This window comes from Notolepis coatsorum, assembly GCF_963971535.1.
Source record: "Notolepis coatsorum genome assembly, chromosome: 1".
In the NCBI taxonomy this organism is placed as follows: Eukaryota; Metazoa; Chordata; class Actinopteri; order Aulopiformes; family Paralepididae; genus Notolepis; species Notolepis coatsorum.
Window position 1 is genome coordinate 230,396,454 of NC_140165.1, and position 17,049 is coordinate 230,413,502.

General features: G+C 43.0%; 1 protein-coding gene across 1 annotated transcript; it reads left to right on the top strand.

The window, feature by feature from the left end:
- Positions 1 to 435: 435 nt before the first annotated feature.
- LOC311224206 (E3 ubiquitin-protein ligase TRIM50-like) lies at positions 436 to 8,667 on the top strand (the record flags this gene model as incomplete). Its single annotated transcript, XM_084309095.1, has 6 exons — positions 436 to 693; positions 2,171 to 2,401; positions 2,837 to 2,859; positions 3,988 to 4,118; positions 5,513 to 5,694; positions 8,293 to 8,667. The coding sequence occupies 6 exons, from the start codon at positions 436 to 438 to the stop codon at positions 8,665 to 8,667; spliced, it is 1,200 nt and encodes a 399-aa protein (XP_084165221.1).
- Between the last annotated feature and the right edge of the window lie 8,382 nt (positions 8,668 to 17,049).

A 17,049-nucleotide genomic window follows, 5' to 3' on the forward strand; every position in this document is an offset into this window, starting at 1 on the left:
AAGATTAAAAACATAGTAAAGCAATGAAAGTAATAAAAACAGGTAGGACACAGTAAAACAAAGAGGATACCTGATCCAAGACACCTGATGTGTCCAAGACTCCTCATGAGTCTTGCCTCCGCCGTGAATGTGAGGCTTAAGTTGTAAAATGCTTTGGATAAAAGCACTAAATGCAGTCCATTAACAGACATTTCTATGGCAGATCTCCAAAACTCAGTAAATCACACCAAAACTAACTGGATGCATAGGTTCTTGAATCTAGGTTGAACTGCCCTTTTAACCAGGTGGTTGAAGACTGATTTCTCCCAAACCCATGCATGGCGTGAAGAGCTGGCGTAAGCATAGACCTAGTTTGGGGGGAAAGTGGAGCAGTGACCTCTTTCTCAAGAAGCTCTTTGGTCTCTTTTGTCGAGAGCTCCGCCGCTCCTCTGGGGGATGGTGTCTGTGTCTCCGACTCCCCGGAGGATGGAGTCTGTGTCTCTGACTCCTCCGGGGGATGGTGTCTGTCTCTCCGACTCCCCGGGGGATGGAGTCTGTGTCTCTGACTCCCCGGGGGATGGTGTCTGTGTCTCTGACTCCCCGGAGGATGGTGTCTGTGTCTCCGACTCCCCGGGGGATGGTGTCTGTGTCTCCGACTCCCCGGAGGATGGTGTCTGTGTCTCCGACTCCCCGGGGATGGTGTTGGTGGAAGCTGTGAACTTGAGGTTGTTTGCTACCCTTCTTCTTCATTACCTATACGTTAAAGGAACACGCCAACTTTTTGGGAAATTAGCTTAGTTGCCATCTACCCTGGAGTTAGACAAGCAGATACATACCCTTTTCTTCTCTTTGCATGCATTAGGCTTAGGGAACAGCCGCACTATTAGCCTAGCTTAGCGTCATTCACTGGAAGTAGGTGTGCCAGTGTAGCCTAGTTCCCAACAGTCACAAAATAGACTCCAAAACTTTCCTATAAACATGTTACCTGTGTATTTACCACGTGGAGAATTATTTTTTAATAATAATTACACATGCTTTTTTAATTTCCATGTCAGTTGTTAATGTGTTTGTATGAGTCTTTTGTATGTTTTGTATGATGTTACGAAAAAGAAAAAGACAAATCTTGGATGTTGCATATTATGCTGTGGAAAGATGTCTTGTGAATATTGGAAAGATTTGTGCAAAAATATCAATAAAAACAAATAATAATAATAATTACACATTTTCGTTTTCTACTTGAATTTTTTTTTGCCGAACCACTGCTGCCTGGGCGCAGTGATTTCATCACCTCAAAAGCCCTGTTGTTTTTTTTGAAAAACGGGGAAGCACAGCAGGGCCCCATTCCCCGTACGTGGCTAACTGAGTTAGCCAAATAATCTTCAGGATAACTTGACATAAGTCAGGCTTTTCGGTTCCACAAAGCAGGTTTGTCTAAATCACTATGGCAACAGGTCGAAAAATTTGAACCTGCTCCAGCGCAGGTTTAGTTCAGTTAGCTGGATAAACTGGCCACTCCCTCGCAAAAAAATGCCAGCTCCCTTCCTCAGAGATCCCATTATACCATTCTGAATTATGTTTTTGTGCTTAGTTTTTCTAGAGGGGGCTTTTGAAATGTAAAATAATAGCCCTAAAATGCTGATAATAAATCATATTCAGCCTATGGATTTACTTTGTCCTAAATAATGCATGTCATAGCTATACGGCACACGCGACACACACTATGTGATCATTTTAATAATGGAGCATTGCAAATGTGAATCCCGCTGTGATATTTTTAATGAATGAAACTTGGATCCTATCGGGCGTTTGGCTCTGATTCGTTTCATATTCTCCGCTGTGGATGTATTTGCTTAACCGGAGCGCCCGGATTGTGTTTCATTCAAGCATAAATTGAAGCGCCTTTACGCAGGGATTGTGGATGTGAATTACGAGGAATCTGAATCTGTGGATTGTTGAATTGTATCACTGTCACACATTATTGTGATATTGTAACTGGGATTAAAATGTCTGAGGAGATGCGCTGTTTGACGGACTTGATGACGTGGACGTGACTTGAGAAAAGTGAATGAGCAATTGCAAGCCTTTGACGTTTTGATGAATGAATTTGAAAAAATGCATTTATCTCTCTCCCTCCCTCCCTCCCTCTTTCTCTACACCTCCCTCCCTCTCTCAACCCCCCCCGCCCCACCAGAACGAGTCAGACGTGCTGAAGTGGGTGATCAGGAAGGAGTTTGGGGAGCTGAGGAGGTACCTGGAGCTGGAGGAGGCTGGCTTCATGCAGCAGGTAGAAAGCACCGCCACGGGCCTCATCTCCACCATCCAGGCTCAGTCTGACGAGCTGACACACACGCTGACCAAGCTGCAGGAGGGCGAGGGCACGCTGGAGAGCCTCAGCAACGAGGGCCACCTGGACTTCATCCTGGTGGGTGTGGAGGTGGTGGCTGCTGGTTTGACTTGAGATGAGATTAGTCCAGCTGGGTAGGTTTGGGTTTTGGTTTGGTTGAGTGGGGTGGGATTGAGTTGAGCTGATATTAGGTGGGTTTAGTTTTAGGTTGCCATAATTATATCCCTGAACGGGATGGGGGGCATGGTCAAAAAGTGGATTAAGAATTCGGACCGTTCAGGGATATACCCACTGTCAGCCACCAACAGAAAATTTCTAGTTTTGTATACATTTTAATTTAGTTTAATTTAGCTTAAATGTGGGTTTATCATAAGATAGTTTATTTTAATTTTTTTCCTGTCCGTAGCGTAGCTGTTAGTTTAGTACCTCAGCAACAAAAGACACTTCATTTTCATCACAATGGGTGTTTTAATGGGCTATGTCTCTCTTTCTTTTTTTTTCTCCTTTTTACAGAAATATGGATCTATTGCCCCAAGGTAACAGATTTATCTTACTGATGAGAATTACACCATAATAACTTAATAATAATATTAATATTAATAACCATCTTCCTGACATTTGATTTGCTCAAAACTAACCAGGAAGACGGTGGACAAGTATGTATTTATTTTGTTGATGTGGAAAATCCACCCTAAAATATGTGATATAGCTGTTTTGACTGTAAAAGCCATGAGGAAATAACAGCAGTGATTATCAGCGCATGGCACGAGCGTGCGTGCGCACACATATACTATCGATCATCTAGCGTTTATTTGAAACCGATTCATAAATAGGCCGACAAATGACAACGTTCTGGAATATTCCAGTAAAAGGCGATTATCATAGAATGTGTTGTTTTTCCCCGGAAAACGGGTGATTTTCAAAATGCTATCAAACGGAAATGAAGCGATACAAATACAATCTGCCTTGCCAATGTTGACTGGAAATTGAGTCTTTGATAAGCGACGGGCAGATTAGACACATAGCCATAATTTAAAACATAGATTAGGCGATATTAACGTTAACATTGGGAGTGGATGGTGGCATCAAGGGGGTAAAAAGGAAAAACCGGCGTGGCACTCAAAAGGTGTACTCTGTAATGCTGTCAAACAGGGACCTCTAGGCAAAAGAGCCCCACTTGGTATTGCGTTTTGTTTACTTTCTTTTCTTTTTGGTCTGATGTGTGGGTTGGAGTTTAGTAGCTTATTATACTGTGAATGTCTCCAGACCTCTCTTGGTAGAGCCTGAGGTGTGGCCAGCAGTAGCAACACCTCCCCTATAGCCACTGAAATCCAACCCACACATCAGACAAAAACTAATAATGTAAACAAAGCGTAGTACCACGTTGTCATCTTTTAGAGGTCGTTTGACAACATTCCAGATTCTACCTTTGAAGTGGCCTTGAGGTGAAACGGTGTAAACAGTGTGGTTAATGAAGCAGGGCAGTAGTGACTCTCTCTCTTCACTCCTCTCCTTTGTTCTCTCTCCTTCATTTCATTCCTCTCTTCTTTCCTCCCTCTTTCTAAATATATCTCCCTCCCTAATTGTACTCCTCTCAATCCCTCTCCATCTCCCTCCCTTATTCAATCCCCTCTCTCTCTCTCCCCCTCTCTCTCTCTCTCCAGGTTTAGAGCGTGCCAGCTGAGGCAACAGAGAGCGGAGAGAACGTTCAGCTCCATCAACTTCAAACCAGGATTCAACCACAATGACATCAAGCTGTCGGTGTGGAAGAGATTACAGAGGAGGGTCCTACCTGGTGAGCAGGCACAGACCACAGCTACATCAAGCCGGAACAAATCCAATTGGAAATTAATATTTCAAATTAAATTGGAAATTAATATTTCAAATCCAATTGGAAATTAATATTTCAAATCCAATTGGAAATTAATATTTCAAATCCAATTGGAAATTCATATTAATATTTATTTGGGGCAAATGTGACAGTTTCTTTTGTGGATTATTATTTATATTGTTTCCTTGGAAAACACATACTGTAGGAGACTTCCATAGATTGGTTGTTACAAACAAACAAACACCAAACAAACTAACTAACAAATAAATAAACAGACTAACTAACTAACAAACAAACAAACAAACAGAATAACTACTCAAGTAACAATATTTGATTTAATTTGAAACCAGTTTTACTCCACCGTCCAAAAATGTTTGTCGTTTACTGCACGTTATTCCCAGTCAGTCTGGAACATTTCAGTGCTACACTAAATTACACTATCACTTATAAATACATAGTTCGACTTTGTCTTTTATAATTATTATTATTCTTTTTTGAAAAGATATGAAAAAAAAGGAAGATAACTAGGATTGAGTGATTTGGTAGAAATACGCCTTTGTTTCCATATATCACAGAATAGGTCTAAAAAAAGAAATCACTGCAAAGTGATATTCTTTCTACAAGGTCAGATTTGAATGAATCAACAGTGCCTAGGATTTGGTCTGAAGTACAAACTCATACTGTGCTTAAGAACCTCTAATAAATAAAGGGTCTGGTCTGGATGATAATGTGCAAACCGCTCTCATATTCAAGACACGGTCGATAATGTAGTCTGCGGGTCGGTCGGCTTCATCGTTCAACCTCGTCCTGGAAGGCTAAGAAAATGTTCTCAATCGAAAAGACCTTGTGGTCCAAGGCCAGACCTCTGTGAAACGTCTGTGAAACTGTCCCTGTTCTCAGCCAGAGGCCTCATTCATAAAACATGTCCAGGACCAGTACTTGAATTCATTCCCCCAACTTGATCGTTCCGGTCATTTATCAAAATGTGCATGTTATTTATACAATGAACTGAAGAGGACCCATTTAAAGCTGTGCACTTAGCGTTATATGTCTCTCATATAAATCATGGAGCGACTCCAATCTAAAGTGAATACCTCCAGTAGCATTTATTTTGTTATATAAATAGACCTTAGTGGAGAGAGAAGCCTTGACAAGAATTATGTCTGAGGAGGAGGGGGGGGGGGGGGGGGGGGGGGGCTGTAATTATGTACCGGTATGTATGATTATTATAACAATACATTAGATTAAAATGTATTGTCATTATACAGCACAAGTACAGTACAACGAAAATAAGTTTGTCATCCAACCAGAGTGCAAATGTAACAGTAAAGTGCAATAGTAACATGACTCGCCCACAGCTCCAGAGAGGCTGAGGCTGGACCCGCTGACAGCCCACCCGATGCTTGAGCTCCGTCTGGGGGACACGGTGGTGGAGTGTGGTGCCATGCTCAGCAGGGTCCCCAACAACCCAGAGAGGTTCAGCTACAGCTACTGTGTCCTGGCCAGCAGGGGCTTCTCCTCGGGGAAACACTACTGGGAGGTAATGGTCACTATAATAATAATAATAATAATAATAATAATATCTTAAATGTATATAGACTATTATAATTCAACTGTGTAGGCCAGGAGTTCTTGCATATTTTCAATCCAGGACCTTAATGAATAATGTCGAATGACAATAGTCTTGCACCCTTATCAAAATCAAATCAAATCAAATAAATTTGTAAGGCCCGACAACACACGTTAATGGCCCCATGGGCCGGACACGTCTTCTTTAAACAAGTCAAGAAGAAACAATAAGTCAAGAACATAACAAAAACACCATAAAGTCCCAAACATTTTAAATAAATGCAAAATAAATTAAACACTCCCAGACATACCCCACGCGAAGGTAAGGAAAAACTCACTAAAAACTACAGTAGTAATAGGAAAAAATGCACCACAGGCAATGTGGAGGAGAGAAACCTTAGAAGGGCCATTCAAGGGGGGATCTCCCTTCTTAGATGTCGGTAGGGTGACCAGGTGTCCCCCTTTTGGTTGTACTGTCCCACCATTTGACCAAATGTCCCGCGTCCCTCATATTGAGAGGATGTCCCTCTTTTTTTCGAAGCCAAAAAAAAACATGCGTCTAAAAGCCCCTCCCTACAGACAGTAAACGTAGCAACCCGCCTCTTGTCCACACACATTGCTCTGATTGGTTATAGTACTTTAGCGCGCTGCTTGCCTGCTTGTGACGTGACTGAGTCATGACGCTACCTGCTCTGCTCGTGAGAGTTGAACTTGTGACGCTACCTCATATCGCAAATCTGATTGGTCAAAAAAAACACAACAACATTACAAGCGAACTAGTTCAAGATGGAAAGCAGTAAAAAGAAACGGACCTGCAGTTACAACCAAGACTGGCAAACGACACATGACTGGGTGAGGCAGATGGCAGGCAATCCGCAGCAGGCTTTCTGTGTTTTGTGTCATAGTTCGTTTTCAATTGCGCATGGAGGAGAATACGACTTGAAGCGCCACAGTGGACGTGAGTCTCACTTGAAAGTGGTTCACCAAAAAGAAACATCCAGATCTATGGATACGTTTCTTTTTAAACCAAACAATGATAGCCAGACGGACAAGGTCACTGCAGCTGAGATAACAAGTGTCTATCACACAGTACAACACTCCCATTCATACAGGTCAGCCGACTGTGGTATGAAACTAGCTCCTGTCATTTTGCCAGACTCAGTTATTCTAATAAAAAAATGTACATTATCTATCTGTCCCACTTTGTCCCACCAAAATCTTACTGTTGTCCCACTTTGTCCCACCAAAATCTTACTGTTGTCCCACTTTTGGACTTTTTGCATCTGGTCACCCTAGATGTCGGTGATAGTAGTGTTGCAGTAAAACAGGCGAACAGTTGGTATGCGTAGTGAAACACAGATAAGTGCATGCAGATTCATGAATACTAGTGTTGTTGTCATGTGGGGGACCTACCAGAAATAGCTCTGTGTGACCATGCGTTTTGAGTACTGAAACTGTAGGCTAACATTGATATATTAATATATGAATATAGCCCTATAGAGTTAAAAGTACTGGAACAGCCAGCACATTTTTTTTAATGTATTTATTATTTCTGCTGTTGACTCAACATGGATTTCACATCAAACTATGTACAAATAGGACAGACTTTGAATTATGGATATTCATTTGTCTCCATGGTAAATCATGTTAAAGTGGCGTATTCTCCCAATAGCTATGATTGAGGCTATTATGTCTAAAAAGTCACTTCTTCAATCAATATCTGAAATAAAAAAGAATGAACCTTCTTACTGTCTTCTACTATCATGCATTCTTCCTACTATACTAATGTATCTACTACTATGCACTCAACACTGCAGTACTCAAGTTTCAACACTTTGATGAACATTGTTAGTCAGCTGTAAGAGTTGTACCCTTCCTGCTGACTTGTTGTGCAGAACTTGTAAGTCGCTTTGGATAAAAGCGTCAGCTAAATGACAAAATGTAAATGTAAAATGTAATGTCTAATGTTTATGTATAATCTATCATTTGATTTGATGTCTTGCATTATATGTGAGGTAGTTACTGTATGCCTGTCAGCAAGTGCTGTGTTACCTGAACCTGTCTCTAAGCATCAACTGCACCCCGTCAGGCTCAGTCTACATGTAATATACTACACAGCTAAATTGACGTGAGCTTTTCATGGCTGTGTGCACAGTAAGGCTATGTTCACACTGTAAGCCTGCAAGATTTATAGCTCAGATCGGATTTCTTTGTTTGGCTGTTCACATGAACACTTCTTTATTGTTCATTGGCTGCACAAATGAACAATAAAGAAGCTGTATGTACAAGATTGGGACAAATGTCACTCTAGACCTGTATCTGATTTATAGGACCGCATATGAAAGTGGCCCGAATCAGAATTGTAAAGATCAGATTCCATGTGATTTGTGCTGTTTACACTGATCCGAGTCACATTATGAGCAAAGAAATCCAATTTGGGCCAATCTCGTCTGCAGTGTGAACGCAGCCTAAACGGTGAAACATCAGCCTCTTTTCATCATTTGAACGATCATAAAAAACATCAGATCTGTACCATTTTCCACGCATCCTTCTTGTTTTATTCTAAAAGGTCGATGTAGGAAACAAGCCAAAATGGCGCCTGGGTTTGATCAAAGGGACGACCAACCGCAAGGCCAAGCTGTCCAAGAGTCCCGACGGAGGCGTGTGGCTGATCGGCCTGAGAGAGGGCCGGGTGTACGAGGCCTTCACCTCGCCCCGCGTCGCCCTGCCCCTCTCCGTGTCGCCCGGCAGGGTGGGGGTGTTCCTGGACTACGAGGGAGGGACGCTGACGTTTTACAACGCGGACAGCGCGGACGAGCTGGGGCTGATCTACAGCTTCAAGGTGGAGCTCCAGGGGAAGGTCTACCCGCTGCTGGACGTGTGTTGGCACGAGAGGGGAGACAATAAGCACCAGCTCTCCCTGCCTCAGCACCACAAGTCTTGAGGTATACGTTTATGAAGAGGTCTTGAGGTATACGTTTATGAAGAGGTCTTGAGGTATACGTTTATGAAGAGGTCTTGAGGTATACGTTTATGAAGAGGTCTTGAGGTATACGTTTATGAAGAGGTCTTGAGGTAAACGTTCATGAAGAGGTCTTGAGGTACATGTTTATTAAGAGGTCTTGAGGTACATGTTTATTAAGAGGTCTTGAGGTACATGTTAATAAAGAGGTCTTGCGGTATACGTTCATGAAGAGGTCTTGAGGTACACGTTAATAAAGAGGTCTTGAGGTACACATTTATGAAGAGGTCTTGAGATACACGTTTATAAAGAGGTCTTGAGGTACACGTTAATAAAGAGGTCTTGAGGTACACATTTATAAAGAGGTCTTGAGGTACATGTTTATGAAGAGGTCTTGAGGTACACGTTTATGAAGACGTCTTGAGGTACATGTTTATGAAGAGGTCTTGAGGTACACGTTAATAAAGAGGTCTTGAGGTACACGTTTATAAAGAGCACATTTTAATGTAACAATCAGGGTTTTGAAATGAAGGGTGTCCTGTGACGTCACAGGGATGATAGAAACTGGGTGTCTGGGACAGTACAAAACAGATTTAGGGTATGGTCCTGTGATAGTAGATGAAAAATGGCTGAATTCATGATAGAAGCCAAATTTTTGGGATCTGGGACTATTCTTCTACGGTCTGGTACAAACTGCTATGGTCCAGGACAATTGCGGAATTTTCTTTTAACATTCAACTCTATTGTATTGGAGTGATGGGGGGGCGACAGTGGCTCAGGAAGTAGAGTGGTCGTCTGGTTCCAGAAGGTTCCTAGTTTTGATTCCGTCTCCTCCAAGCAGCGTGTCGAAGTCAAGTCAGGTCAAGTCAATTTTATTTATATAGCACATTTCCAGGCAGCGGCAGCTGGCACCAAAGTGCTTCACAGGCAGGTTGATAAAAACAAAATAATGTGATGCAAGATATAAGATTAAAAACATAGTAAAGCAATGAAAGTAATAAAAACAAAATAATATGATGAAAGATATAAGATTAAAAACATAGTAAAGCAATGAAAGTAATAAAAACAGGTAGGACACAGTAAAACAAAGAGGATACCTGATCCAAGACACCTGATGTGTCCAAGACTCCTCATGAGTCTTGCCTCCGCCGTGAATGTGAGGCTTAAGTTGTAAAATGCTTTGGATAAAAGCACTAAATGCAGTCCATTAACAGACATTTCTATGGCAGATCTCCAAAACTCAGTAAATCACACCAAAACTAACTGGATGCATAGGTTCTTGAATCTAGGTTGAACTGCCCTTTTAACCAGGTGGTTGAAGACTGATTTCTCCCAAACCCATGCATGGCGTGAAGAGCTGGCGTAAGCATAGACCTAGTTTGGGGGGAAAGTGGAGCAGTGACCTCTTTCTCAAGAAGCTCTTTGGTCTCTTTTGTCGAGAGCTCCGCCGCTCCTCTGGGGGATGGTGTCTGTGTCTCCGACTCCCCGGAGGATGGAGTCTGTGTCTCTGACTCCTCCGGGGGATGGTGTCTGTCTCTCCGACTCCCCGGGGGATGGAGTCTGTGTCTCTGACTCCCCGGGGGATGGTGTCTGTGTCTCTGACTCCCCGGAGGATGGTGTCTGTGTCTCCGACTCCCCGGGGGATGGTGTCTGTGTCTCCGACTCCCCGGAGGATGGTGTCTGTGTCTCCGACTCCCCGGGGATGGTGTTGGTGGAAGCTGTGAACTTGAGGTTGTTTGCTACCCTTCTTCTTCATTACCTATACGTTAAAGGAACACGCCAACTTTTTGGGAAATTAGCTTAGTTGCCATCTACCCTGGAGTTAGACAAGCAGATACATACCCTTTTCTTCTCTTTGCATGCATTAGGCTTAGGGAACAGCCGCACTATTAGCCTAGCTTAGCGTCATTCACTGGAAGTAGGTGTGCCAGTGTAGCCTAGTTCCCAACAGTCACAAAATAGACTCCAAAACTTTCCTATAAACATGTTACCTGTGTATTTACCACGTGGAGAATTATTTTTTAATAATAATTACACATGCTTTTTTAATTTCCATGTCAGTTGTTAATGTGTTTGTATGAGTCTTTTGTATGTTTTGTATGATGTTACGAAAAAGAAAAAGACAAATCTTGGATGTTGCATATTATGCTGTGGAAAGATGTCTTGTGAATATTGGAAAGATTTGTGCAAAAATATCAATAAAAACAAATAATAATAATAATTACACATTTTCGTTTTCTACTTGAATTTTTTTTTGCCGAACCACTGCTGCCTGGGCGCAGTGATTTCATCACCTCAAAAGCCCTGTTGTTTTTTTTGAAAAACGGGGAAGCACAGCAGGGCCCCATTCCCCGTACGTGGCTAACTGAGTTAGCCAAATAATCTTCAGGATAACTTGACATAAGTCAGGCTTTTCGGTTCCACAAAGCAGGTTTGTCTAAATCACTATGGCAACAGGTCGAAAAATTTGAACCTGCTCCAGCGCAGGTTTAGTTCAGTTAGCTGGATAAACTGGCCACTCCCTCGCAAAAAAATGCCAGCTCCCTTCCTCAGAGATCCCATTATACCATTCTGAATTATGTTTTTGTGCTTAGTTTTTCTAGAGGGGGCTTTTGAAATGTAAAATAATAGCCCTAAAATGCTGATAATAAATCATATTCAGCCTATGGATTTACTTTGTCCTAAATAATGCATGTCATAGCTATACGGCACACGCGACACACACTATGTGATCATTTTAATAATGGAGCATTGCAAATGTGAATCCCGCTGTGATATTTTTAATGAATGAAACTTGGATCCTATCGGGCGTTTGGCTCTGATTCGTTTCATATTCTCCGCTGTGGATGTATTTGCTTAACCGGAGCGCCCGGATTGTGTTTCATTCAAGCATAAATTGAAGCGCCTTTACGCAGGGATTGTGGATGTGAATTACGAGGAATCTGAATCTGTGGATTGTTGAATTGTATCACTGTCACACATTATTGTGATATTGTAACTGGGATTAAAATGTCTGAGGAGATGCGCTGTTTGACGGACTTGATGACGTGGACGTGACTTGAGAAAAGTGAATGAGCAATTGCAAGCCTTTGACGTTTTGATGAATGAATTTGAAAAAATGCATTTATCTGTTCAAGCACTGTTATCTGATGATGAAAAAGAGGGTGATGAACATGACTGGTATAAAGTTACCAAGGGTTAATCAATTCAATGCATGTGTGGATGATGTCCGAAACAGATTAAAACCTGATTAATAGTGAAACTGTTAATAGCCTCCAAGCCTCTCTGACACCGTTATTTCGGGGGTCGCGCCTTGAAAACTTTAGGAACCATGTATTTATATAGTACATGATAAGCGCATACAGTACAGATATCCTCATAATCTATTAATTCATATCAATTATACTCTTTGGGCTTGTTTTTATCTACTTATTCTGAAAGAGTTGAAATAATAAATAATATACATTTGCCCAACACTTAAGCATTTAACTTGTCGGCGATATTTTGCCATGCTTCTTGTCTTGCTCTCGCAGCGGTGGCAGTGTTTGATTTTGCCACGATTATGGTCTTATATTCCTCATAAGCGTTCATTATCATCTCCTGCTCGTCAGCATTGAAAAAAGACGCTCTTGCTTTGACTGGAGTTGCCATTATTCCGTTAGAAAATCAGGATTTCGGCGATCGACACCTCCCCCTTTTCAGGTAAAACGGCCATGCGCAATTATCCTGATTACTGAAGTCTGATTCGAATTAACGAGACCGAATCAGCCTTCGAGAAACCGAGATAGCCTGACTTCAATCATCGGGTTAATTTAAGCTGGCTAATGGGACTTTTTATCAATTTAGTTGAACCAGGTACGGGGAATGGGGCCCAGGCTGGTTGATCATCCAGGCTGCAACGCGCTCTCAGCAGTAAATACAGTGCTAATCTCCACCACAGGAAAAAAGGTACATAATGTACGTTATGTTATAGACATACGTAATATATTTCCGTATTATTATACCTAATATATTTACATTTCATATCGGCGAAACCCTGATATAAACACAGCAATATTATGATGGTTCGTTTTAACATTAAGATAGAAAGTTATGGTTAGTAGCTACTATTTCTGAACAGTTCAAGACTTAGTTTAAAGCAACTTACTCAACTCGTCAATCTTCAGATCTTCATCGTCCTAAATTTCTCACTTAGAGGTACATTTTCTATAAGATTTCAGGGTACCAAATTATGGAATGGCTTTTCACACCTGGCGAAAAACTGTTACAAGAGATGAAATAACCATTTAACTGCTGTTTTGTAACTTTTTCCCATGTATTCTAAAATAATCTATGCACACACAGACACACATATACATACATCACTTTTATAATCAAATTATTCTTCTGTTTTTTATAACACTATGAAATGTTAACATTGTTTAGGTGGAGGCTTCAAAATAAGCCCCTTCTGCCTCTCCCTGTACTGTATAAGTACAAAATAAAAACCGGCTGTGGAAGTCTAACTTCAAGAGGCACACGACTCCTCGTCTTGGCCATCTGCTGTGACGCCTCGGCCAGGTGTCAAGGTGTTGCCATCTTTAACATGGTGCCCTGTGGGGACCAGACTGGGACCAGTGACACAGAGCTCATGGAGCAGCAGGAGACCAGACTGGGACCAGTGACACAGAGCTCATGGTGCAGCAGACCACCAGACTGGGACCAGTGACACAGAGCTCATGGTGCAGCAGACCACCAGACTGGGACCAGTGACACAGAGCTCATGGTGCAGCAGACCACCAGACTGGGACCAGTGACAGAGCTCATGGTGCAGCAGGGCACCAGACTGGGACCAGTGACACAGAGCTCATGGAGCAGCAGGAGACCAGACTGGGACCAGTGACACAGAGCTCATGGTGCAGCAGGAGACCAGACTGGGACCAGTGACACAGAGCTCATGGAGCAGCAGGAGACCAGACTGGGACCAGTGACACAGAGCTCATGGAGCAGCAGGAGACCAGACTGGGACCAGTGACACAGAGCTCATGGTGCAGCAGGGGACCAGACTGGGACCAGTGACACAGAGCTCATGGAGCAGCAGGGGACCAGACTGGGACCAGTGACACAGAGCTCATGGTGCAGCAGGGCACCAGACTGGGACCAGTGACACAGAGCTCATGGTGCAGCAGGGGACCAGACTGGGACCAGTGACACAGAGCTCATGGTGCAGCAGACCACCAGACTGGGACCAGTGACACAGAGCTCATGGTGCAGCAGACCACCAGACTGGGACCAGTGACAGAGCTCATGGAGCAGCAGACCACCAGACCACCAGACTGGGACCAGTGACACAGAGCTCATGGTGCAGCAGGGGACCAGTGACACAGAGCTCATGGTCATCGGTCGGATCCAGCGAAGCCACCCGGGCACGCAGGGCAGGCGTGCGTCTCCACCTGCAGGATCACTAGACCTCTTCAGAGATGGTGGGTAATATGTGCCATTATATACTCTTTGAGGAGTGGAATTAAAGCTGCTATAGTTAAAATTGTATGTCGTTTTATGTAGTGGGGGAGGCTCAGGAGGTAGAGCGATTGTCTGGTAATTGGAAGGTTCACGGTTCGATTCCCACTCCTCCCGGACAGCGTGTCGAAGTGTCCTTGAGCAAGACACTTAACCCCTAATTGCTCCTGATGAGCAGGTTGGCACCTTGCATGGTTGCGTCTGCCGTCGGTGTGTGAGTGAATGGCTGAATGTGAGGAACACAATTGTAAAGGACTTTTGGATAAACGCACCATTTACCATTTAGTATAATATATATTTGTTAAATAATACATCCAGAGCTTTGAGAAAGGTGTGGAATAAAAGTATTGCTTTTCCCCTTATGGTGGAAGTGAACTCATCAATTATGTCGTAGATGGATCTTCATGATCAATATAGGTTTAATAGTGAAAACATAGTAGGTTAAATGAGCTTGGGCTAAGAGGAGTGCTCTCATCTTGGCTGCTGGGAGACACTGAGGGAGAGAAGGGGACACTGAGCTTATAGTGCTGTGACAAACTGTCAAAAAGGGCTTTAGTTTTTGAGATACCCCTACCGGAGGTAGAACAAAACACAAGCATGTTTTTCCTCATCTCTAAGGTCTCCCATATATGAAATGGATTCTTGTATAAAAATATTTTACTGCAAAACTTGTTAAATTGATAGATATTGTTATACACCCCCAAAGGAAAAAATAACCAAAATATAGCCTGGCCGTATGGGAGTTGAGACATATAAACTCATGTAGATTAATAATACAAGCTCCAAGAGCTTTCAAACTTGACATGCTAGCAGTCAGACAGTTGCTTAACCTAATAGAAGAACCTGGATGTGAATAACTTTATGCATGTAGGAAATATATACCTATGTACACATACTTAAAATAAGCGGAAATGTAAAAAATGTTTATTTTTTTATTTTTTTTTTATCTGTCTTCCCCTCCTTTTTCCCGATTTTTCTCCCATCCCACCCTTCCTGGTTGTTGCGTACTTTCCCCTACTGTTGGTCCGGGAGACCGGAGACTGTCACATGCTTTCCTCCGACGCATGTGCAGCCTGGGGCAGGCCAACCTGGCCGTGCAGGTTCTCACCGGGGAGAGTGTAGCGTGTGGGAGGCCACACTATCTCTCCTCAGTTCCAACCCTCGCTGAGCAGGCGCCCCGACCGAACTGTAGGGGTCGCTGTCCACAACGCCCAGGACCCACCCTTCAGCTTTCCCACCCCCTGATACAGCCAATTGTATCAGTGTGAGAGGCCAGCCAAGCTGATAGCAACGCCGGGAGCTGGATTCGAACAGGCGAATCCTAGTGTCTCCCGGTGTTGGTGACGAACGTAATCTCCGTGCGCCACCTGCCCCCCCAAAAATGAATATGTTCTCATATACTTTGTAGTAGCTCTGCCATGGATTGTCATAGAAACACAGATGAGGGCTTTTTCGGAAAGGTGTGGTTGCCCTGAATCCAGCAATACCACATGTGTAAATATAGCATGCATGGTCGGGAGTTACATCAGTAAATGTATGAGGTGTCCTAAATGAACGAAAATTAAACATTGACATAATGAAGTCTTCAGTCCAAAGCCCATTATCAGTGGTGAGAAGCATGTTGACAAATTCAATGTTACTGCAAAGTAAAGTCACTTGAGGTAATGTTCTGGTCTATAATGTTAATATATTTATGATACATTTAATAAATTATACATTTCATATGATACATTTTATGATACTTAATATGGAAATAAAGATCCAATTGAATCAGGTTGAAATTGAAATAGAACACCTTTATTTCAATCTACTGCGTTCTGAGCCCCCTGCTGTATTCACTCTACACACATGAATGTGTGGCCAGGTTCAGCTCTAACTCCATAGTGAAGTTTGCGGACAACACGGTGGTGGTGGGGCTGATCTCTAACAATGACGAGAAGGCCTATCGGGAGGTTGATGAACTCGCACGCTGGTGCCGGGATAACAGCCTACTCCTGAACATTGGTGAAATCAAAGAGCTGATCGTGGATTTTAGGAGAATACAGCAGGGGACACACGTCACTGTGGATAAATGGGGCTATCATGGACAGGGTGAGCAGTTTCAAGTACCTGGGAGTCCACATCACAGAGGCAAAACAGTGCCTCTATTACCTGAGACAGTTAAGGAAGTTCAGAGTATCGGGGGTAGAGAGCATTCTGACTGGAAACATCACTGCCTGGTTTGGAAACAGCACGGCACAGTACAGGAAGGCCCTCCAGAGAGTGGTGCGCTCAGCAGAGCGTACTACGGCGGGTATTGCACTACCACCTCTGCAGGACTTATAACAGGAGGTACAAATCCAGAGCCTGCAGAATAATGAAAGACCCCCACCACCCCAACAGCCTGTTCAAGATGCTGCGCAGGGACGTGCACAGGACTTTAGAGGGGCAGGTGCTCAAAGGCTGAAAATGGCACTATACCTGTGTTTTTTAACAGAGCGCGCAAGCCCGATTTTTAAGGGCCCTTTTTGGGCGGGGCCGCCCTTTTTATGCTTTTTGGTGATCAAATATTGAACTATAATAATCAGTGCAGGAGCTCACTTATCCTTGAAAGACACTTTTATCACTGACTTAAAAGGACCATACATCTCCATAAATGTTCAGGGGGGAGGGAATAAGTGCTTACCCTACAGACCCCAAGAAGTGTTGTTTAATATAAATGCATTTTTTATTCCAATCCCGATTTGTATTTGAGATTCCCAAATCCCATTGGACTTGACTTCTTCGTGTCCCTCAGTGAGTGTAATACCAGCATTCAACTGTATGCGCCACAGCGGTTTCCATCATCATCATCATCATCACCCACACTATGCATAAAATATATAG